General features: G+C 33.9%; 1 protein-coding gene across 1 annotated transcript in view; it reads left to right on the top strand.

The window, feature by feature from the left end:
• TAOK1 (TAO kinase 1) overlaps positions 1-23,868 on the top strand; it is a 154,480-nt gene that overhangs the window by 103,215 nt on the left and 27,397 nt on the right. Inside the window, exons 9-17 of the mRNA XM_049861547.1 lie at positions 1,063-1,156; positions 2,974-3,055; positions 6,141-6,308; positions 8,246-8,449; positions 10,281-10,415; positions 11,959-12,195; positions 13,982-14,110; positions 19,472-19,675; positions 21,950-22,189. Coding sequence (XP_049717504.1) covers positions 1,063-1,156; positions 2,974-3,055; positions 6,141-6,308; positions 8,246-8,449; positions 10,281-10,415; positions 11,959-12,195; positions 13,982-14,110; positions 19,472-19,675; positions 21,950-22,189 — 1,493 coding nt within the window. The remainder of the gene's footprint in view (positions 1-1,062; positions 1,157-2,973; positions 3,056-6,140; positions 6,309-8,245; positions 8,450-10,280; positions 10,416-11,958; positions 12,196-13,981; positions 14,111-19,471; positions 19,676-21,949; positions 22,190-23,868) is intronic.

Below are 23,868 nucleotides of genomic sequence, written 5' to 3'. Positions count from 1 at the left end.
TCCTTGGAGAAATGGCTGATCCAGCTTGTAGGGCAGGAAAAGTATGAGACTAGAACACCTTGATTGTGCCGGAAAGCAAGGAATTAATCAAAGAATGTTGAAAAGATGCAGAAGCCAACTTGATGAAGCTCCTACTGATCAAATATGAGACAATGTGAATATCAAAATAAATTATTAGTAATAGGTTATTTAAAAAAAAAAAAAAAACAGCTACCATCAACTTGGTTCCAACTCATGGTGACCCCATGTGTGGCAAGAGTAGAACTGTGTTCCATGGGGTTTTCAGTGGCTGGTTTTTTGGAAGTAGATAGCCAGGCCTTTCTTCCGAGGTGACTTTTTGTAGACTCAAGCCATCAACCTTTCATGTAGCACCTGAGCATGTTAAGCTTTGCACTACCCAGGGACTCTAGCAGATTATAATTATATAAAACAGAATTCTACCAATCCATATAATAAATAAATAAAAGAATTTAAAAAAATTTTATAAGAAGCATGGTATTTATAAAGCTTCAAGGTATCTTCTTATAAACCCACCCACTGCCGTCGAGTCGATTAACAAGGATTAACAAGTCTATTCACAAGGATTTTATAAGAAAATATAAGAAGGCTGACCAGGAGGAAAATAGAAGGCACAAATTTCCGATATCAGGAACGAGAAGTAATATCACCTTAATACCTAGATTTTACAGATATTAAAAAGGATAATAGGGAAGTATAGTGAAAAATGTTATGCCAATAAATTTGATAACTTAGATAAAATGGTCAAATTCCTAGAAAGACACAAATGGTCAAAGTTCTCTTTGCTATAAAATAGGTCATTATTCTGACATTTTGGAGAATGTTATTGTTTATAGGAAATACATTTAGGTATGGCGGGGCATCAGATCAGCAATTTACTCTCGATTTGGAGGAAAAAATCTTTCAAACTTCACTTCAATTTTTTAAAGTACGAACTTGTTTCAAATTAAGGAAAAATAAGTAAAAGACCTTTAGCAATAAGTGCTTCCGTGCCCTATATAATAGGCACATATTTTACCAGACAAGTTTTCTTTTCTTTTACAGCGGAAAGGAAGCCTCCTTTATTTAATATGAACGCAATGAGTGCCTTATATCACATAGCCCAGAATGAATCCCCTACACTACAGTCTAATGAATGGTGAGTATTACTAAGAGATATATTACTCAACTTTGTATAAATGAAATGCTTTTTTATGACCTGTTCTCAAAACGAGTTCATTTTGCTTAAGTAAGATGTGTTACCTGAAGAGACATTAAAATAGGCTTATATTATTGCTTCTTATATCATGTTTATTCCTAATCATGTATGCATTTCATAGCATATATATATATATAAATCGGCTTAGAAGTAAAGGACAGATGATATCATATGGAAAGAAAAAGTATTGCTTTTTATAGAAATTTATATTTTTTCTTTGAACTTTAGGAAAATATATAACCTCATTACATAATAAATAGCATGACTAAAGCCTTAGTATTTTATAACTAAAATATATAGAGTGCCACAACTTGTATTTCATTTGAGAAATAGTTTATAATTTATGTGATATAAAAACAAGTAAAATGATTTGACTTTATCAAAATTACCAGGTAATTAAAAACTTTGGGATCATTCTAATTGTAACAGTGATATTTGTTATTCACATTGCTCTGATATTGTTTCTTCTAGTGCTTTCTTGATTTGATATAATTAAATTCATTCATGTAAAGATGCTTATGTAGGACAGATTGACAGTTTTAGAAAACTAAGAGTTTTATCAATGGTAGAAAATTTTAGTAGGAAATTAATTACTCAGGTATACCTAGTATTTGAAAAATTCTAGGGAAAAATCCAGCATACTTAATAAATATTTTTTTTAATTCACAAGTAGATTCATAAATCAAATATGGTACCTTTTAAAAGATTACACAGTTAGGGCACCTTCATAGGTCTTTGGTACTTATTTAGAGATATATAGAAGGAATCTTTTGGGCCAGAGTTTAGTATTATGATATACTATATTTTTACACAAATAGCACATGCCTTCTACAGTTGTTTGCCAATTGTACCCTCCCCCCTTAAGGAATTTTCATAAGTACCCTAAGCTAATTTTTTTACAGCAATATGTAAAATAATTATATAGCAGTGCTTATGAAAATACCTCATGGGGAAGAGGATGTAGTTGGCAAACAAATGTAGAAGGTACTCATGATTTGTGTAAAAAATGGTATATAAGTAATAAATATACCGAACACAGACTGTCTTTACACTGTGTTTAATATATTGGGGGTTGAAAAAAAGAATTATTTTCTTGCCTACATGGAATTTAAAATTTTATTTGAATATTCATGCAAACATTGATGGAACAATTATTTCTTACTGCCTTACTGAACTCTAGTCAATAAAACTATATAATAATATGTTACACACTTCTAACAACATTTTTAAAAATATCTTAATTGGTATTCTAGGTTTAGTGGAAGTCTTATGCATTTGCTCAGGGGCACCAAATACTCAGGTATCAAAAAATGCTCCCTCCAGAGCGCATAGAATGGTATTCTGAAACACACTGTACAGAGGACGATCCAAGGGGCACACAAAGGAAGAATGACATCTTAGAGAGGGGGGAAAAAGTTGAGAAGAATGTTATCTTGGATTTGAATGCCATTTTAAAAATGTAGCTAGGTTTCCCTAATTTTGCCTCAGTATTTTTATACAAAAGGTTGTGATAGTTAATATGTGGGAGCAGGGTTTCACATGATGTATACAAGTTTATCTATGGAAAATGGCAAAGATTCATTGATTGCTTTAGATAGTTATTCATGTTTTACTTTTGACTTATATGAAATACATAATATATAGTCTTTTCTTTTTGTTTCCATTTCTTCTCCCACCGATATGCACATGCCTTGATTTCTGGATGTTTTTTTAAAGGAAATAGCAATATGTTCACTTGATACTTTCCTTTACAATAGGTCTGATTATTTTCGAAACTTTGTAGATTCTTGCCTCCAGAAAATCCCTCAAGATCGCCCTACATCAGAGGAACTTTTAAAGGTCAGTTTTATTATATTCTAAATCTGTTTTCAACCCCTGTGGAGTTATTTTAAAGAAAGTGTTTTATATTTTGATTCTGAATCAAGGATTAGATAAGCTCTACTAGCTGTTAACTGAAATATCAATTTTTTTTTTAAGTTTTTATTGTGCTTTAAGTGAAAGTTTACAAATCAAGTCAGTCTCTCATACAAAACCTTGTGTACACCTTGCTATATACTCCTAGTTGCTCTCCCCCTAATGAGACAGCACATTCCTTCTCTCTACCCTGTGTTTCCATGTCCATTCAGCCAGCTTCTGTCTCCCTCGGCCTTCACATCTCCCCTCCAGAAAGGAGCTGCACACATAGCCTCGTGTGTCTACTTGATCCAAGAAGCCCATTCCTCACCAGTATCATTTTCTGTGTTATAGTCCAGTCTAATTCCTGTCTGAAGAGTTGGTTTCGAGAACAGTTCCTGTCTTGGGCTAACAGAAGCTCTGGGGACCATGACCTCCGGGATCCCTGTGGTCTCAGTCAGACCATTAAGTCTGGTCTTTTTACGAAATACCAGTTTTTTTTATCTTGCTCCTACTAGGAACTTTTCTTAGATACTAAGTTGGTTTTTTGTTTGCTTTTTTAAAAATTGATTAGCTGTTCTTAAAACGTCTGAACAGAACATATATTTAAATATTCATGGCTACTTTTTTATATGTGCAAGAATGTATTTATGAGCTATAATTATGCATGTGAAACAATGTCTTATTTCAAAGTTGGTAAAATAGTTTAACTTTGAATTTAATTCTTATATCTACCACACTTTATATATTCATCTGTTCTATATTAATGTAATTTGAGAGAAAGAGAAGTGACACGTAACATTTACATCAATATGTTAGAGAACAGAGATTACAAAAGAAACTGTTAAAAATAGATATATTTTTATTCCCTTTTTTGGAAATACATTTAAATTTTTTAACTTAACCCATTGCCATCAAGTTGATTCTGACTCATTGGGACCTTATATATTTTTAATTTAGCAATGAAAATATTTTTTAAAATCATGTAAGTTCAATTATCTGTTGGCTTAGTTGCTAATTTTTTTTTTTCTTTTTAATAATATCTTATTGTGGTTTTGGTGAAGGTTTACACAGCAGTTTAGATACCCATTCAGTAATTTCTACACACGTTGTTCAGTGACATTGTTTACGTTCTTCACAATGCGTGAACATTGTCATTATTTCCATTCTGGTTGCTCCGTTTCCCTGCCCCCTTACATTCTCATCTTTGTTTTAAAGCAATTTTTGACTATTTGGTCTCATATAGGTGATTTTTTTTTTTTAAAGGAGCACAGTACTTTCAAGTGACATTCGTTATTTTTTAGCCAATTTGTTATTTAGCTACAAGGTGACCTCGGGTTAGTTCAAGGTTTGAAGACTATCTCAAGGCAGTAGTCTTGGGGAGTCCTCCAGTCTCAACCAGTCCAGTAGGTCTCGTTTTGTTTCTTTGTTTTAGGAATTTGAGCGTCTGTTCCACATTTTTCTCCCATTTTATCAGGGTCCATCTATTGTGGCCCTGATTAGAACAGTCAGTAGTGGTAGCCAACCACCATCTAGTTCTTCTGGACTTAGTTGCTAATTTAAATACATGATTGGTATCTGCTTTCTGTTCTCAAAAATTTATTTATTGTCTCATTTATTATTTAACAATAACAGTATTCTTGAATTCAGTATAATTTAACATAAAAAGCTCTTAAAAAATCTAGGTAAGGCATACTAAGTAAGATTTGACTCTATGTCTTTGTGACCCTTAAGGAATCTTACTGACTTCTCACTACAAAATTTAATATAGATTATTTTTACACTAATGTTTTAGAATTTCAAAGAGGTTCAGTTCATTTTCACTGACACGGATCAGTTAAAGCTGCAAAGAAACAGTAGATATCGCATATATTCTATTAGTATTATTTGCAACTACAGTACGTAGAAGATCTATATAAAGTTAGAATAATGCTTAGGGAACTCAGGGCAGTAAGCACACTCCTGGAAACCCTGGTGGTATAGTGGTTATAGAGCTATGGCTGCTAACCAAGAGGTTAGCAAATCCACGAGGCGCTCCTTGGAAACTCTATGGGGCCAGTTCTACTCTGTCTTACAGGGTCGCTCTGAGTTGGAATCGACTCAATGGCAGTGGGCTTTGGGAAGCACACTCATAGTCTCAGAAGTGAAAGTCTGAATAAATTTTCATTGTACCTTTTAACAGCTTTAATATAGCAAGGAATTATGTTAGTAAGGAATAAGCAAGACCTATATGTAGAAAGGAGCCCTGGGGGCACAGTGGTTAAGAGCTACCTACTGCTGCTAAGCAAAGGTCGGCAGTTCAAATCCACGAACTGCTCCTTTGAAACCCTCTGGGCCAGTTCTGCTCTGTCCTGTAGGGTCGCTGTAAGTTGGAATTGACTCGAAGGCAGCAAGTTAGTTTTTAGTTATATATAGAAAACTATCAAACTTAGAAATATAAGAATTTTGGATAAGAACACTGAATATTAGAATACTGTGTATTATAAAATATTACACACACCAAGCTAAGGCCCAGAAAAAAGGAAGAATTTGACTGACTTCTTACACTTGCCTAATGTAGGTAAAAGAAGTCCTTCCAACTCATATATGTAATAATCCAACTCATTGGGGCCAGATATTTGGTGATTAGATCCAAAGCGTGTATTGGTAGGCCTATTTGAAATGATAGAAAATATCTATCAAGAACTTCATATTCTTTGACCCAATTAATTACGTTTCTCTTACAGTCCATCATAATAAAAATTAATGGTAAAAGCTTTTTTTTAAGTATGAAGATGTTTATCTCAGAATTTAAAAGTTGAAATTATTGTCCAGATTTAGGGTAATTGTTAAATGATTTTGTTACAAACATTTGCTGAATGTTTGCAGTTATTGTACTTGAGAGTTTCAATAACATGAATAATACTTAGGACAGTGAAAATAGACTATTGTATGAGCAGTTACAACTAATTGCTATTGAATTGAGGGATACAGTTACTAATACTAAAAATACAGGCTTCAACCTGACTTTTACCTTCTACTTTTATTCCAGCACATGTTTGTTCTTCGGGAACGCCCCGAAACAGTGTTAATCGATCTCATTCAAAGGACAAAGGATGCAGTAAGAGAGTTGGACAATCTGCAATATCGAAAGATGAAGAAACTCCTTTTCCAGGAGGCACATAATGGACCAGCTGTGGAAGCACAGGAAGAAGAAGAGGTAATGACTTATAAATGACTTCAAATATTGAGCTCTCTTAACTAGTTTATTTCCTCATGCAACTTGTCCTGCCAAGAATCTACTTTTTTATATCAGTGACTTGCAGATATGTTTCCTTAACAGTGGTCTTGTAAGATCCCAGGTGGAGAAAAAGGTCTTTGATCATGTTAGACTGCCTTCTCTAAACCCAGCGCCTTCGTGTAACGCACACTGACATAGTAAAGGCTGTGAGAAGTCTTTTGTTAAAGAAACCTGTTCAACTTTGTTTAATCTGGTTCCTTCCAAATTTCTTGGCCCTTTTTGGCTTTTGCTTTTTCTACTTTTTTTTATTCATTAAGGTTAAGCTTTATTAAATGTTAGCAATAAAAATTGCTTCCATGAATCACATTTTGGGAAATACTTGAAATTACAGATTCTGGAAGATGACTGTAACCAGGCATTCTGTGTCACTGGGGAAACTTAATTCCTTTCAGTTATGTATAAAGAAAAGAAACTAGCTAGAAACTGTGCATAATTTCATTCTGTCTACTTAGTTCTGAAGTACTTGTTTTACAGATGAGGAAACCAAAGGTTAGAGTGGTAGAGGCATATGGGTTCAAAACTATGTCTGTTCCACTAAGAAGGCCAAGTTCTTTCTATGTTGCTCTTTTAAGTTTAGGGAGATGGAAATATAAATTTGCAATAGAAATGTTACAGAACTTCCTCACAAAGAAAATATATGTAAAGTTTATTATATGTAGAGCTATCTTTTTTAATCTATTTTAAGTTTTCTGCTTTTCTCTTGTTAGAATCCCAAAGCATTGATTCTTTTCTGTTGCTCTCCAGTGAGAGAGATCACTTTGAATTCTGAAACCAAGAGCAGTAGTTACTTTTCTTTTTAATAAAAACAAAAAACCCAAACCTGTTGCCGTCGAATCGATTCCGATTCACAGCAACCCTGTAGGACAGAGTAGAACTGCCCCACAGGGTTTCCAAGGAGCACCTGGTAGATTCAAACTGCTGACCTTTTGGTTAGAAGCCATAGCTCTTAACCACTATGCCAGCAGGGTTTCTTTCTTTTTAATAAAAAAAAAAAACACTACATAATTGATGAACAATAAAACACAAAAGTTTCATAACTTACAGTTTTGGGATTTTGTTTTTTTAGTTCTTATGATGGTTATGGAAACCCTGGTGGCATAGTAGTTTATTAAAAGTCGTGAAATCAATAAAATTCTAACGTAGCTGGATCTCTTTAACAGCATCCTTGTAAGGCAAAGGATATAAGAATAGTCCCTGTATACATATACCCTGTGTCTGTATTTATTAAGTTTTACATATCTCGTAGAATTCTGGTATGGTAAAACTATTATATGTTGGTGCTCAGATACCATGGCTGCCTAATCCCTTTAGGAAAACATTCATGTGATTGAAAATATATATATATAGTTAGGAATTAATAAATTATTTGGCGGTAGAAAACATAGCTTAGAGACTATTTTGAGGAAGAAAGAAGAATTTAGTTAAGGCTTCAATAAAGAGTAACAATTAAAAGAGGTATGTATAGGATTTTTTTAAAAAAAGGTTAGGTCTTGTACTAACCATGAGAATAATTGAGAAATGAACAGAATATATATCCCCTGTGAGACATGTGATAGAAATGGTTTTCAAAATACATCAAACAATTTAGAGAAAATGCTACACTTTGGAAGTAACCCAAAATTGATCGACTGACTTATTTACACCTTTGGTTGGGTTTTTGTTTTTGTTGGTTATTTTTGTTTGTTTTTCTGTCAGCTAACATTTGGAAAACTTCCTGGTGTTGGCAAATACAGGGAATTTCTTAGGAGACCTCTAACTAACTTTCTAAAGATGGTGTGCCAAGCACTGTGCTGGTGCTTACAATTAAGAATTCAGAAAAGATATAGGTATTTGAACCTCATGCTCTTCTCTCTTAGGAACAAGATCATGGTGTTGGTCGGACAGGAACGGTGAATAGTGTTGGAAGTAATCAGTCTATTCCCAGTATGTCCATCAGTGCCAGTAGCCAAAGCAGTAGTGTTAACAGTCTTCCAGATGCCTCAGATGACAAGAGTGAGCTAGACATGATGGAAGGGGACCACACAGTGATGTCTAATAGTTCTGTTATCCATTTAAAGCCTGTGAGTATTTGGATTGCAGTGAAAATTTTAACTTTGGTGAATAATTTTTTCCATCAGATGAGTTTCAGAGAAGGTAGTTTTCTTTAATGTTTCAATAGTGTGGGACATTTTTAGGTAACTTATTTTAAAATGGCAATAGGCTTGTTAACTTCCAATCTAATATCTGCATTTGGAAAACAGATACTTTGAGAATTCATAAAGAGCGTGGAACTATTTTAAAATCATATAGAAGGAAAAAAATACTGAAGTACTATATAATGTATTATTTGAAGTTATGTGGAAAATAAAACATTAAAAGTTAGACTACACACGAAATTCATGATAATGATTGCCCTTTGGGGAGTGGGAGAAAGGGTTGGGATAGATGATGATCATAAGTGACATGCATTATATCTTTAAAATAAAACAGTATAATTATGGAAAATTATAGTTAAAAGTTCTGGGTTTAGGAAATATGGGTGTTTGCTATGTTATTCTTTGTACCTTTGAGTACAGAATTTTAAATTTTTTCAAAAATATTTGAAAGCTGGGTACGCCTTTTAGCAATTTATAGGAATGCTTATCCTTTGTACATTTTTTAATTGGATAATTGTCTTTTTTTTTTTTAATTTTTATTGTGCTTTAAGTGAAAGTTTACAAATCAAGTCAGTCTCTCATACAAAAATTTATATACACCTTGCTGTATACTCCTAGTTAGTAATACTCTGTTTTAACTTTACAGTTCACAGTATAACTTAAAATGTTATTAGAAATGATTAAGTAGTAGTGTTATTGGGAACAAAAACATGTTTAATTTTTATATTCTTAGGCGATTGAATCAATCATAAAAAAAACTATTGATACAATTAGTTGGCTGCTACTTAACTGACTTCCTTTTTAGTTAATGAACTAAGGTATATAAGGAAAGACATCAATTAAATCTGTTATAACTATTTTTTATGTATCTTGGACAGATGGCAGAAGTATTAAAAAATACATTTAAGTTATATTGCTTCTAAAACCCAAGAGCCTTAGAATAATTCATTTTATTACTGCTATTAAATAAAAAAAAAAAATCTTATTTTTTTTTTTATTTAATACTGGCTTATATTTTTATACAGAGCTGGAGAAATATGTAGAACAAAATTCTAACTCAAAAAAGAGACCAGACTTACTGGTCTGACAGAGACTGGAGAAACCCCGAGAGCATGACCCCCAGACACCCTTTTAACTCAGTACTAAGTCACTCCTGAGGTTCACCCTTCAGCCAAAGATTAGACAGGACCATAAAACAAAATGAGACTAAATGGGCCCACCAGCCCAGGGGCAAGGACAAGAAGGCAGAAGGGGATAGGAAAGCTGGTAACAGGGAACCCAAGGTTAAAAAGGAGAGAGTGTTGACATGTCGTGGGGTTGGCAACCAGTGTCACAAAACAATATGTATATAGTTGTTTAATGAGAAACTAATTTGATCTGTAAACCTTCATCTAAAGCACAATTAAAAAAAAATTTTTTTTTTTTTAAATTAAAAATACTGGGTACATGTTTCATCATCTTTGTTTTTAAATTACAATAAAGCTTTTTAGTGTTGCATATGATGGGTAGGATACAAATCTAGCCTTGTATCTTTCCTTATCCTGAATCTGTGTATTATCGCGTACACTAGGGAGATAATTTCTATTGATTCTAATTATATTAAAAATAAAACATCAGCATTTGCAATTTATGTTTTAGCTTTTTAAAATTAAGCATCTTTGAGATTTATTTATCAAGTCTTTAATTTTTAATTTTCTTAAAGGTTCAAATGAACGACTTGTTCACCTTACATGGTATTGTCTCTCCCTTTGCCTAGGAGGAAGAAAATTACAGAGAAGAGGGAGATTCTAGAACAAGAGCAACTGACCCACAGTCTCCGCCCCAAGTATCCCGTCACAAATCACACTATCGTAATCGAGAGCACTTTGCTACTATACGGACGGCATCACTGGTATGTACTTCTAAAGGAGAGAGAAATAGCTTTTTCATTTTGGACATTGGCATCCATACTCAAGTATAACTATGTCTTATTTTTTTGTATTTGGATGTTTATTTTGTAAAACATATTCATTCAACATTTAAGTCCCTATTATGGGAAAGATATTATACAAGGCACTCTTGAGAGATGTTAAACTAGTAGTGTTTTCCTCCAATGTACATAAATAATTAATATGTTAGAATATATTAAAAGCTTAAGAGAGCTACAAAGTACTTAATAGAAATTCAGATAGCTTTTGATGAGGGGCATAGAGGAAGTAGTTATGAAATGAATGGTTTGAGCCTTTAATCATTAGTAGGTTTTAGCACAAAGAGAGAGAACAAATGAGACTTGCACAGGAAAAAAAAAAAATTGGCAATGAGGAGTTACACTGTGAGAGACTAACCGGAGTAAGGGGGAATGTTTGGGAAATAGCAGGTAATCTAATTTGATATACTCTAAAAGTAGTTCTTCTGATTTCCTACATAATAACAATACTGGATTATATGTCCATAACAAGGATGTGGTTGTACTGGAGTAGTTAAAACTCTGATCAGTCAGATGAGTAGGACTAAAACATGATAAACATTATTAGGGATAGAAAGAAATTACACTAAGATATCATAGGAAAAGTAGACTATGATGAAATATGACATTTCCTTATGACTAGATACATTTAACACTTTTTCATATGCTCATTGTCTGTTTATATATATTTTTATTGCATTCATCTTTTTAATATTGATTTGTAGGAGTTCTCCATATAGTCTGGATACAAGTCCGGTATCTCATTTATAGCTAGTGAATATTTTTTCTCAGTCTGTGGTTTTGCCTATTCCGTTTGTTAATAGTGGATTGATAAAGACAAATGAAATTCTTTTATTTTAAAATTGAATTTATACGTTCTTGCTTTATGGTTAGTACTTTTCATGTCCTGCCCAAGAAATGTACATCTATCTAAAGGTCATGAAGATATTCTATGTTTTCTTCTACTTTGTGATTCTGGGTTTTATATTTAGATCAGTTGATACTTCTCAAATTAATTTTTGTGCTTGGAGTGATATATTGGTCAAGGTTCATTTTTTTCTGTACAAAGAAACCAGCTCTTTCAGCAGGATTTGTTAAAAAGACTTTCCTTTCAACTCTTGACTTTTTGATAGAAAATCAATTGACTGAATATGTGTGGGTCTGATTTTAGATACTCTTCTGTTCCACTGGTCTACTTAGCCTTTCCTTACACCGATATCATGCTGCCTTCATTACTGTAGTGCAAGTTCTCCAACATTGTTTTCTTTTTAAGGTTGTTTTCACCACTTTAGGTCCTTTACATTCCCTTTTAAATTTTAGAATGACTTTATGTTTTTCTTTAAAAAAATATACTGGAATTTTACATGGGATCTGCTATCATTGGGATCTCTTAAATTAATTGCCTACTTAGTTAATAGTAGAATGGTCTAAAATGTTTTTAAAAGAGAAATGTTCTGCTTTATTTTTTCTGCGTTGTTTACATGTCTAGGTTACAAGGCAAATGCAAGAACATGAACAGGACTCTGAGCTTAGAGAACAGATGTCTGGCTATAAGCGTATGAGGCGGCAACATCAAAAGCAGCTGATGACTCTGGAAAATAAGCTAAAGGCTGAGATGGATGAACACCGCCTCAGATTAGACAAAGATCTTGAAACTCAGCGTAATAATTTTGCGGCAGAAATGGAGAAACTTATCAAGAAACATCAGGCTTCTATGGAAAAAGAGGTGGCTGAATTAGTATTATTAATTTGTGTATTTTAGCTTGTGATCATCTCAGAATTAACCAAAATGACATTTTGATTTTATGGTATCTGTTCCCAGGAGCCAAGCAAATTGATTTGGAGAAAGGGAGAAGCATTTATATGACGTGTGTAAGGCTTTGTATTAATTGGTATCAGATTAGTCACAAAAATCTGTCTCTTTTGTTTTTTCTCACTAATTGTGTGTGTGTGCAAAACAGACAAATCTTAAAAGTAATGATCAATTGGAATAGTCTGTCTTACAGTTTTTCCAATAGCCAACAAATATTTTGGTTATGAAAAATTAATGGGTTTTAATATTGAGTACTAGGTCTGGGAACTAATAAACATGGAATCATTTCCTGTCACTTGATAGTTCTATAGTGTCACAGTAGGTAAGTCATTCAACTAGTCTAGGCCTTGAATATCCCGGTTATCTGAGTACTTTCATAAATCATTTACCGTAGACGTGTGATTATGAGTTAACTCCTGTCTCAAAAACTCATTCATGATTTTCTTTAAATTTTCTTCTCTTTGTATGTTTTGGAAACCCTCCTTAAATTTATAGCAGCATTTTTATATGGGAGAATAACTGAACATTATTATAATGCATTGGAGATTGTAAATTAAGAGAGATTCATATTAAGATATAGCCCATTTTGTTATTTACAAGTAAGTGTCAGTATTCTACTATATGATCAAGGTATATTTTTTAGGATTCTTGTTATGTGAAATCTTTTAATATTTTTGGTGTCCCATCAGTTTCATTTTTATTTATTATTTTTATAGTTTCATTTTATTTCAGTAGTCATATTTGTCAAGTAAAATATAAGCTCTTCAATAAATTCATGAATTTTATCAAAGTATATCTGGCTAGTCCTCATTGAGGCATTTTTATCATAGCTACCCTGCCCACCCTCCTTCCCAAAAAAGAAGAACTGCTTCCCTCAATAGTGGAGAATTTGGCAAAATAATTTCTGGTGTAAATATATATTTGATTTTAAAATCATCTGATGAAAGAATGTACAGATATTAAGAATACTGTTGGGCATTGGACAATATTTTTAATAATTTTGCAAGAGGTAGATACTAACATATTTAGTAAAACAACTCAAGAATCAGGATATGCAATATGATTACAAATTTTTTTAAACATATATATATATGTATGGAAAAATTAGGAAGGGTAGGCACCAAAGTGTTTATATTAGCTATCTCTGGGTACTGAAATCACTTCAAATTTTTCTTGTGTTTTTCTGTATTTCGTAAATGTTCTATGATGAATATATACTGTGTACATAATCAGAAATATTATTTAATATATATTTATCATTTTGGTATTAATATATAAATGAAAGAATAGGGTTTAATTTGATGATAAGTGTATTACATTATTTTATATATAAATTAATCTAAGTAAAAATCATGATTTAATTTTATTTGAAGATAAGAGCCTTGTATATTTGTCTTATTTTATTGGGGGAAGCTATAATCCTGTTAAATGAAAAACAGGTGAAGACATCTTGATCCTGTAAGAGATCAATATTTTAATAAAGAGTTCATTACTGGTTCTGTGGAACTCAAATGATACAGGGGCTGAGTAATGTTTATTAATAATCTGGTTAGGTATTCTTATTTTGGCAATGCTTTATGTTTCTTACAAAAAAATAGATATCTTTAGTGTTGTGTATTAAATGATGTGTATCAAACTGCTCCTTTGAATCTATCTGCCTACTTAGCTAACTTGATATCATTTTTTGAATTTCATATAGGCTAAAGTGATGACAAATGAGGAGAAAAAATTTCAGCAGCATATTCAGGCCCAGCAGAAGAAAGAACTAAACAGCTTTTTAGAGTCCCAAAAAAGAGAATATAAACTTCGAAAGGAACAGCTTAAGGAGGTACTTAATTTATAAAAATTATCAAGCGAGTTACCTGTTTATTGATTATGTCTAATGATGATCAACTCATAGAACCATTAGGATAAAATTTACTGTTGTTTTTTGTAACTACTAAGCGTATATCAATTTAACTGAAGATGTTGGTTGTAACCAATTACCCTTCAGCCGACTAAGTTCTCCAGTTGAGTGGGATCTAAAAAGAATCATGTCCTGAAAATATAAATTATTTTTATGTATAATAGCTTTCTTCAGTTCTTAAGTAGTTGACTCATTGGAAACAAAAACAAAATATTTGAGCTGTGAAAAAAGCCCCACATTGCTTATTTTAAAGTAAACCTTACCTTCTTACTTTGGCCCAGAAGATTATAATGATTTGTTCTTATTATGATTTTTTAGCATAGAATAAGGATAAAAGATATATTTGCTTATCATATTTTCTTTCGTAGGAGAACATGCTGATTGTTTCTTTATGGCTACATGGTTTCATGTATATTTGCCCTGTATGTGCCACTTTTGTGAACTTTTAAAAGCAGATTTAGTCAAACTTTTAAAAAAGCCTTAATTTTTCCAAGGTAATATCCAAAAGGGATAATTATTTAGGATAGTAGCCAGGATAGAAAAATGATGTCTTTTTATTTATTCTATCTCACAGAGTGATTGAGTAAAATTTTTAGTCCATATAATTGATTAGCACACTGCGATATATTAATGAATCTTCATAAGAGTAATCTCTTTGATATCAATGCTTTTTCTTGTGTAGGAATTTGCCTTATAATCGGATATGTAAGTCTTGTTACATACGTATTGGTGGCACATGGACTTGCCATATATCCTGCAAGTAAGCTTAATTGATAGGATTTTGCCAACTCTATAGAGTGTTCCCGACACTATATTCCTAAAACTATAATTCAGAAGTCAAACTCTGTAGTAGAACATTTGGTTGGAAAAGACTGTAAGTGGAGTTTCCCAACTGTAAATAAATATCCAACAGAATGTAGTTGTATAGTTCTGTTTTCCAATGAAATGGGATTTTAGTTTTATGGGTAAGTTGGCTTAGATAATTTTTTAGGCATTTAACTTGTAGTCCAACTAATAAATTCATTTTCTTTTAGAAGTCAGATTTTTTTGTGTTTGTATTTACATTTATTTGGAATAAGGATTCTCACTGTAGAGAAAGGGACATATCAGAATCTGGGTGGGGAAGTTCCCTGGCAGAAGATTTTAAAAAGTATTCCCAGGTGATTCTCTGTGCATGTGCTAATATTACCCCTGTGTCTTCCCATGCTGTGTGTGTACAAACTACATTGAGAACTACTAATTGATATGCTTTTTATTTTTATGTGTTTGAATATCTTATGAACCAAAGCTGTAAAGAGTTACACCCTTTCTTGAACAATAAGGAAAGGACTGTGACTTTAGAAGTCTGAAAAATCATCTCATACTTGGAAAGCTAGCTAGATTGTATCCTGTACAATGTTGTTGCTTTTTAGTTTGAAAATATACTGGTATTAATTATCGTTCTAGAGTTTGTCTCATTGACTGTCAATTTTTTTGCCTTGCCCAGTATAAATGCATTTTCATTGAGGTAGTTTGTGACATGATCTTTAAAACAGTGTAGAAAACCATAAGTTCTGTGTGTGTGTGTGCACTTTAGGTGAAAGTTCACACAGCAGATTAGTTTAGCATTCAGTCATTCATACACAGTTCTTTCCGTGACATTGGTTGCAGTCCCTGCAATGTGTCAGCACTCTCCCCATCTCCACCTGGGTTTCCTGTTTTTATCTGTTTGGTTTCCCTGCCTCTCCCTGCCTTCTCATCTTTGCTTTTGGGCAAGTGGTAACCTTTTGGTCTCATATAGTTAATTGTTCCTAGGAGCTTCCAAGTTAGAAGGATGTCTTAGGGCAGTACTCTTAGGTGTTCCTCCAGTCTCTATCAGACCAGTAAGTCTGGTCTTTTTTATGAATTTGAATTTTGTTCCACATTTTTCTCCCATTCTAATGGGACCTACTATTGTGTTCCTGGTTAGAGCTATTGGAATGGTAGCCGGGCACCATCTAGTACTTTTGGTCTCATACTAGAGGAGGCTGCTGTTCCTTTGAGTCATTAATCCTATTGATTAATTGCTTCCTTGAATCTTTGGTTTTCTTCACTCTCTGTTGCTCTAGATGGGAAAAGATCAAGAGTTGTGTCTTAGTTGGCTGCTCAAAAGCTTTTAAGACCCCAGATGGTACTCACCAAACTAGATGTAGAACATTGTCTTTATGAACTATGTTATGCCAGTTGACCTGTATGACCTCTGAGACTATGGTCCTTAGCCATCAAGTCCAGTAATTTAGTCTTTTGAGATTTTTTTTTTTATATGTGCCATATGTATATTCATATATGTAATAGTGTACATAGAGGGCACAGTTTTGGAAATTTCTTAGACATAACCAAACATCTCAAAAGACTAAATTACTGGGCTTGATGGCTAAGGACCATAGTCTCAGAGGTCATACAGGTCAACTGGCATAACATAGTTCATAAAGACAATGTTCTACATCTAGTTTGGTGAGTACCATCTGGGGTCTTAAAAGCTTTTGAGCAGCCAACTAAGACACACTCTTGATTACAAATATCCAAAACTATACCTGTATATGCATGCAAGTGTACTCCCATAGGACTTTCCACACTTATTTAACATACATATCTATCTAAATATCCACTCACAAATTGTTGTTGTTAATGTTGTTGCAGGATCGTATATGTCTTTGTTATCTAGCACTGCTATAACAGAAATACCACAAATGGATGGCTTTAACAAGTAGAAATTTATTCTCTCACAGTCTAGTAGGCTAGAAGTCTGAATTCAGAGCCAGCTCCAGGGGAAGGCTTTCCCTGTCGACTCTGGAGGATTGTCCTTGTCATCAGTCTTCCCCGGTCTAGGAGCATCTCAGCGCAGGGATCCCGGGGCCAAAGGACGTGCCGTGCTCCCTGCAGTGCTTTTTTGGTGGTGTGAGGTCCTCCTGTCTCTCTGCTCACTTTTCTCTTTTATGTCTCAAAAGAAATTGGCTCAAGACACAGGCTGACCTTGTGGATGAGTCTTGCCTCATTAACATAACTGTCTCTAATCCTGCCTCATTAACATCTTATAGGTAGAATTTACTGTGTATTGGAAAATCACATCAGATACAAAATGATGGACAATCACACAATACTGGGAATCATGGCCTAGCCAAGTTGACACACAGTTTTGGGGGACACAATTCAGTCCATAACAGTATATGTTATAGTATTTACCCTTTATTTGTCCTTTATTCTTACATGCCTTTCAGTGTCTTCCTTTGCCTTGGTCATGTTATTCTGACTTCCCCATATTGTATATTCCATTTCCGTTCACCAGAGTTAGCACATGTCTACTCTATAGTTTATGATTCTCCCTTCCTCCCCCTCTTACTCCTGGTAACCATCAAAGAATGTTTCTTTTTGTGTGTAAACCTATTCTTAACTTTTTATAATAGTAGTCTCAGACTGTTTGTCCTCTTGTGATTGACTTATTTCACTCAGCATAATGTCCTTCAGATTCATCCATGTTGTGAAATGCTTTGCAGATTCATCATTCTTCTTGTTGTATAGTATCCCGTTGTGTGTATGTACCACAATTTGTTTATCCATTCATCCATTGAGGGACACTTAGGTTGTTTCCATCTTTTTGCTATTGTGAATAATGCTGCAGTGAACATGGGTGTGTACATGTCTATTTGTGTCATCACAGCTCTTATTTCTCTAGGACACATACCTAGGAGTAGGATTGCTAGATCATGTAGTATTTCTATTTCTAGCTTTTTAAGGAAGTGCCACACCATTTTCCAATCCCACCAGCAGTGTATAAGAGTTCCAATCTCTCCAAAACCTTGCCAGCATTTGTTTTCTGATTTTTTTTTTAATCAGTGCCGTTATTGCTTGAGTGAGGTGATATGTCAGTGTAGTTTTGATTTGCATCTCTCTAATAACTAATGATCACGGGCATCTTTTCATGTGTTTTTATTAGCCACATGAATGTCTTCTTTGGTAAAGTGTCTATTCATATCCTTTGCCCATTTTTTTAGTTGGATTGTCTTGGTGTTCAGGTGTTGAAGTTTTCTGTAAGTTTTAGATTAGACCCTTGTCAGATATATCATTGCCAAAAATTTTTCCCAGTCTGTAGGTTCTCTTTTTACTCTTTTGGTGAAGTCTTTTGATGAGCATAAGTATTTAGTTTTTAGGAGGTCCCAGTTACCTAGTTTATCCTCTGCTATTTGTATATTTTTAGTTACGTTTGCTAGACTATTTATGCCATAAATTAGGGCCCCAAACTTTGTCCCTGTGTTTTCTTCTATGAACTTTATAATTTTATGTTTAGCATTTAGGACTCTGATTCATTTTGAGTTAGTTTTTGTGTATGGTGTGAGTTATGGATGCTGTTTCATTTTTCTGCAAATGGATATCCAGTTTTGCCAGCACTGTTTGTTAAAGATACTATCTCTTCCCTGTTCAATGGACTTTGACCCTTTGTCAAAGATCAGCTGTCCATAGCTGGATGGATTTGCTTGTAAGTTCTCAATTCTGTTTCATTGGTCTGTGTGTCGGTCGTTGTACCAGTACCAGACTGTTTTGACTATCGTGGCTGTATAGTAGGTTCTGAGATCAGGACATGTGAGGCCTTCTACTTTGTTCTTCTTCAGTAATACATTAGCTATCCAGGTCCTCTTTCATTTCCATATAAAGTTGGAGATTAGTTTTTCCATCTTGTTAAAGAATGTTGTTGGAATTTCGATCGGTTTTGCTTTGTTCAGTGAAGTATTAATGCTGAAAATTAAATACCATTCATAAAGGAGGTCTCTGTTCTTCCATAGTTTTGTTGATTTTCCGTTTTAATTTCCGATTCTTTTGTACTTACTCCATCCATAATTTTATCGAAAACTTAATACTTAGGATGTCTAAAGCAAGGAATAAGACTGTGTTTTAGCCATAATTTTAATTGACATGTGATTTTCACCTGAAAGCACTGTATCTGTCTCTTCTTGGGAAGAGTCCAAAGAAGGACAGGTTTTATTTTATTGACCAATCAGCATGTGCTTTTGAAGCTAGGAGGCATCAGAAATGTAGCTATGTAAAGCTAAAAGGTATGCATATTTTGTAGTGTACATTTCTCTTTTCTTGTCTTACTTCACAGGTAACTCGGGAAAATATAACCTACCTTCTCAAGGTCATTCCCTTGCCTGAGCATTAGAGAGGAAACCCAGTAAAATGCTTTTATTTAAACGTACCAGATACCAAATAGTACATTCATGTGGTTAGTTTTTATGTATTTTGAGCTAAGTTAGTTGTTTATGTTGCCAGGAGCTGAATGAAAACCAGAGCACCCCCAAAAAAGAAAAACAAGAGTGGCTTTCAAAGCAGAAGGAGAATATACAGCATTTTCAAGCGGAAGAAGAAGCTAACCTTCTTCGACGTCAGAGACAATACCTAGAGCTGGAATGCCGTCGCTTCAAAAGAAGAATGTTACTTGGGCGTCATAACTTGGAGCAAGACCTTGTCAGGGAGGTATGTTTTGTGTGTATGTGTGTGTTTGTGTGTTTTCTAGGTGAAAGTTTACACATAAATTAGGTTCCCATTTAGCAATTTTTGTACAAATTGTTCCTTGGCAATGGTTATAATTGTCATAATATGTCAGCATTCTCATTGTTTTCGTTCTGTTTCCATTTATCTAGCTTCCCTGCCCCTCTTTACCATCTCATTTCATCTTTGCTTTTGAGTAGACAGTGACAGTTTGTTCTTGTATAGTTGATTGTTTAAGGGAGTACATTTCTCATGGATGATATTGTTTATTTTATAAGCCAATCTATTATTTGACTGAAAAGAGACCTCTGGAAGTGAGGGAGGCACGTTTGAATAATAATGAAACTTAAAATTCTTTAATGAACATAATCCTTTCCTGAAAACATGCTAATCACCTTTCAACCTCAGAGCCTTTGCACTTATATTTCCCTCTGCCTTGATCACTCTTACCACAGATATCCCTATGACTTGCTCTCTCCCTTCATTCAAGTCTCTACTCAAATATTACCTCTTTAGAAAAGCCTTCCTGATGACCAAATGTTTCTCTCTTCTTTAACTTTTATTCTTTCCACTTCCTTCTCTTACACACACATGCACATATTTTTTTGGGGGGAGGGGGTGGAATTCTATATCCCTCACTAGAATGGCATTAGACTAGAAGCTATGTGAAGTCACAGACTTTGTCTAATCAATTATATCCCCAGTGTCTGGCCTCCATTAGGCATTCAGTAAATATTTATTAAATAATGCATGAATGAAAGAAGTAATGATTTTTAAATATGAGGACATTAATAGGGCATTTTATTCTTTGATCTGAAATGGGTGTCATGAGGTTTATATTACCATTTAATATACTTTTATGATCATCTAATTATTAATATAGCAAATGTTGCAGAAACTCTCACACCAGTGATTATTAGGGATACTTGTGAGCATAGGTAAATTTATTTCCCAGAGTGGCTTAAAATAATCTTCAAATATAGCATAATTATTCAAAATCACTAATAATTGAAGAAATTCTAATTAAAACAGTGGCATTGGTTAAATAGAAAAAATTTTAAATATTGGTACCATCAATCCTAGCATGGTATGAGGAAATAGGCACTGTTGGTAAGAATATAAATTGATACCACCCCTTTGGAGCATAATTTTAACAGTGGCCTTTAAGACTTAGTATGTACATATACTTTTAACCATCAAATCCACTTGTAGAACTCTGTCCTCCAGATATAATAACGTGATTATATGATGCAGTATGCATAAATATTTATTGAAACTTAATTTATAAAAGCAAAAATTGGAAACAGCTTAAATGTGTAACTGTAGAGGAATGATTAAAAAAATTAAGAAACAAAAAAAATCTATGTACTGATCTGGGTGTATGTCTAATATATTGTTAGGTGAAGAAAGCAGGTTACATGCTTATTATTTTGTTACCTAGTTTTTAAAACTAGATGTTTTTGTATAAAAGATGTGTCACAATAAGCATAGAAAAAGTTGGGAGGCATATGTTCCAAACTCTTGGTCTCTGGGAAGTAGGTTGCAGAGGCAAAAGGCCAAGTTTGACATCTACATTTTGTGTGCATGTATATAGCTGTTGTTTCTAATCTGAGAAAAAGAATAATAACATTTATTGAGCACAAAGTGCTAGGTACTATTCTGGGGACATTTCATTTATGAACTTATTTCATTCTCACAATAAATCTGTTAAATATCTGTGTTATATTATCTCCATTTTAGAGGTAAGGAAACTGAAAGAGAGAGTTGAAGTAATTTACCCAAGGTCTCACTACTAGTAATTAGCAGAGCCAGAATTTAGATACAGGCAGTCTAGCTCTAGAGGCTATGTTCTTAACCACTACACTATACTGAATATATATAATAGAACTGAATAATATAGTCTATAGAAATTCAAAGGATGAATTAGAATCCTTCTTCAAAGATAAAATCAGTAAACAATAATGAAAGAAAAGAAAGGAATAAAAGAAGAAAGTAAAATCTCGAGATAGATTTGATGTGTCTAAGCTTATAGTATAAAATAGTATCAGTAAGTAGTAAATGAATGTATTAAGGTTATTTGTGCCACTAATTGCCATTTATTAAAGTAAAAGTCATGAAACCTTTGTATTTACTTTTTAGCCATTATTGAATCAGAGAATTAATCTGTTTCCTGACAGGCCTCTTTCTTAGGATCTAATTTTATTTTTCCAGCATTGTACAGCAGTAAATTATACCTGTGTCTTCTATGTTATGGATTAGGAGTTGAATAAAAGGCAGACGCAGAAGGACTTAGAGCATGCCATGCTACTGCGACAGCATGAATCCATGCAAGAGCTGGAGTTCCGTCACCTCAATACAATCCAGAAGATGCGCTGTGAACTGATCAGATTGCAGCACCAGACTGAGCTCACTAACCAGCTGGAATATAACAAGCGAAGAGAACGAGAACTAAGACGAAAGCATGTCATGGAGGTTCGACAACAGCCTAAGAGTCTAAAGGTACCTTTAGCCTAAGCTTATTGACAAAGGGAAAAAGAAATAAAAGCCATCCATGTAAGTAGTAAAAGTCCCAAGGCAGATGTCTGTCATAAAGAAATTGAACACACTCTCTTCATTTTAAGCTTGCTTGGGTAGTTTCAATGTGGGTACAGGCTTTTGCTTATCTAGTTCTCAAAAAAAGGCAAGAACTTTTAAATGTGGAAAGTGCCGATAAAAATCAAGATTCTTAATTTCAGCCTGCCTAAATGTCCAATACTGATATTAGATTCTGCATGTCAACATGCTAACATGTTGGCTTCTATTGTTCTGTGTTATACTGGTTTGGAATCTTATTTGCTCTAAATATATATCCAGAAAGGACAATAAGTTTTTAATCAGTGCAGAAGCCAATAAATGAAAAATCCCTTTTTACCCTGTTGTCTGTACTCCTCTGAAGTGGAATAGTAGAACCATCACAGTGTTTCTTCTATCCTGCTCATTTTCTCTCTGTGCTTGGTAATGTAAGTAGGACCATAGCATGGGTAATTAAGGTATATTTTTAATATCAGGATGTCCAGCGCATCAGAATGGAGCAAGTTGTTATATGCCCTTCCCCAAACAAATAAGGAAAGGCAAGTGCTGGCGATATATATTACCAAAGGACTTTAAAATTTGTATTTGCTTTGAATAGAGGAGTCTATTCACATGGTTCAAAATTCAAAAGATACAAGTGTATTATAAACTGAAAAACTTCCCTCTCTCCCCTAATCTCACCAAAGTCAACCAATTAACAATTCAAAGAAATTTTCAAATTTTATAACTTGTAATAAGTAAGGAATAGAATCTTATGATTCTTAAAAATCAAAAACCACCATATTCGTAGGCTACCATCCATGGCCATACCTCAATCTGTACATATCTGTACATTTTAAACTTTTATTTGTATCCACTAAAGGGTTAGATCCCACAGTAGTTTCTGTTTAAAACCATTTTTCTTCTTTAATTATCTGATACTTAAACTATAAAACTGTTCCTGGTTCTTGCCCTGAATAATTGTACTATGCTAGAGTGGAAATTCATTCACAAAGATAACCTGTGTCAAAATCTGAAGCTATAACACATACCTAAGCATATACCTTTCCAAGTGAACTTAAGTAAAATTTCACTTTGCTGTATCTTAAAAGCAGCTAATTAACATGATTTAAAGAGTAGTTATGTTGACTACCAACATAACCTTCCTCAGTCATTGGTCTGAAAAATTGGAATCTGTGAGGGGCAGAGCAAGATGGTGAAGTGAGGGTGCACTCCCACGTACTCTTCCAGCAACTAAGCCACTGAACAACAAATAAAAACAAGCACAGACTGAGATGTCAAAGCTCCAAACAGCAGCTGAGGTGTTGGAGAGTTGAGGTGAGTCCAGAAGTGGGGGGAAAGGAAGAGCGGAGATGGTACAGAAGTTGAGAGAACCTCCCTACTAACATTGAGAGCACTCACTCATCACATGCATTTGGGGATGGGACTAGGGAATACCCTAAACAAGGAACACAGAAGAGGAGCTAATCTGAGGAAGCTCCAGCCTGAATTTTTAAGGCAGTGCAGATTGCTTTGGTAGTTCGCGGGCCTTGCATTTGGGAGGGGGTGAAGGGAGACCATGACACTGCGAGAGAATGTTGTTGAATCTCGCTGAGGCCTGAGACAGA

The sequence above is a fragment of the Elephas maximus genome, chromosome 19 (assembly GCF_024166365.1).
Source record: "Elephas maximus indicus isolate mEleMax1 chromosome 19, mEleMax1 primary haplotype, whole genome shotgun sequence".
NCBI lineage: Eukaryota > Metazoa > Chordata > Mammalia > Proboscidea > Elephantidae > Elephas > Elephas maximus.
The sequence above is the reverse complement of the archived record's forward strand: the minus strand, read 5'-3'. Positions and strand labels throughout refer to the sequence as shown.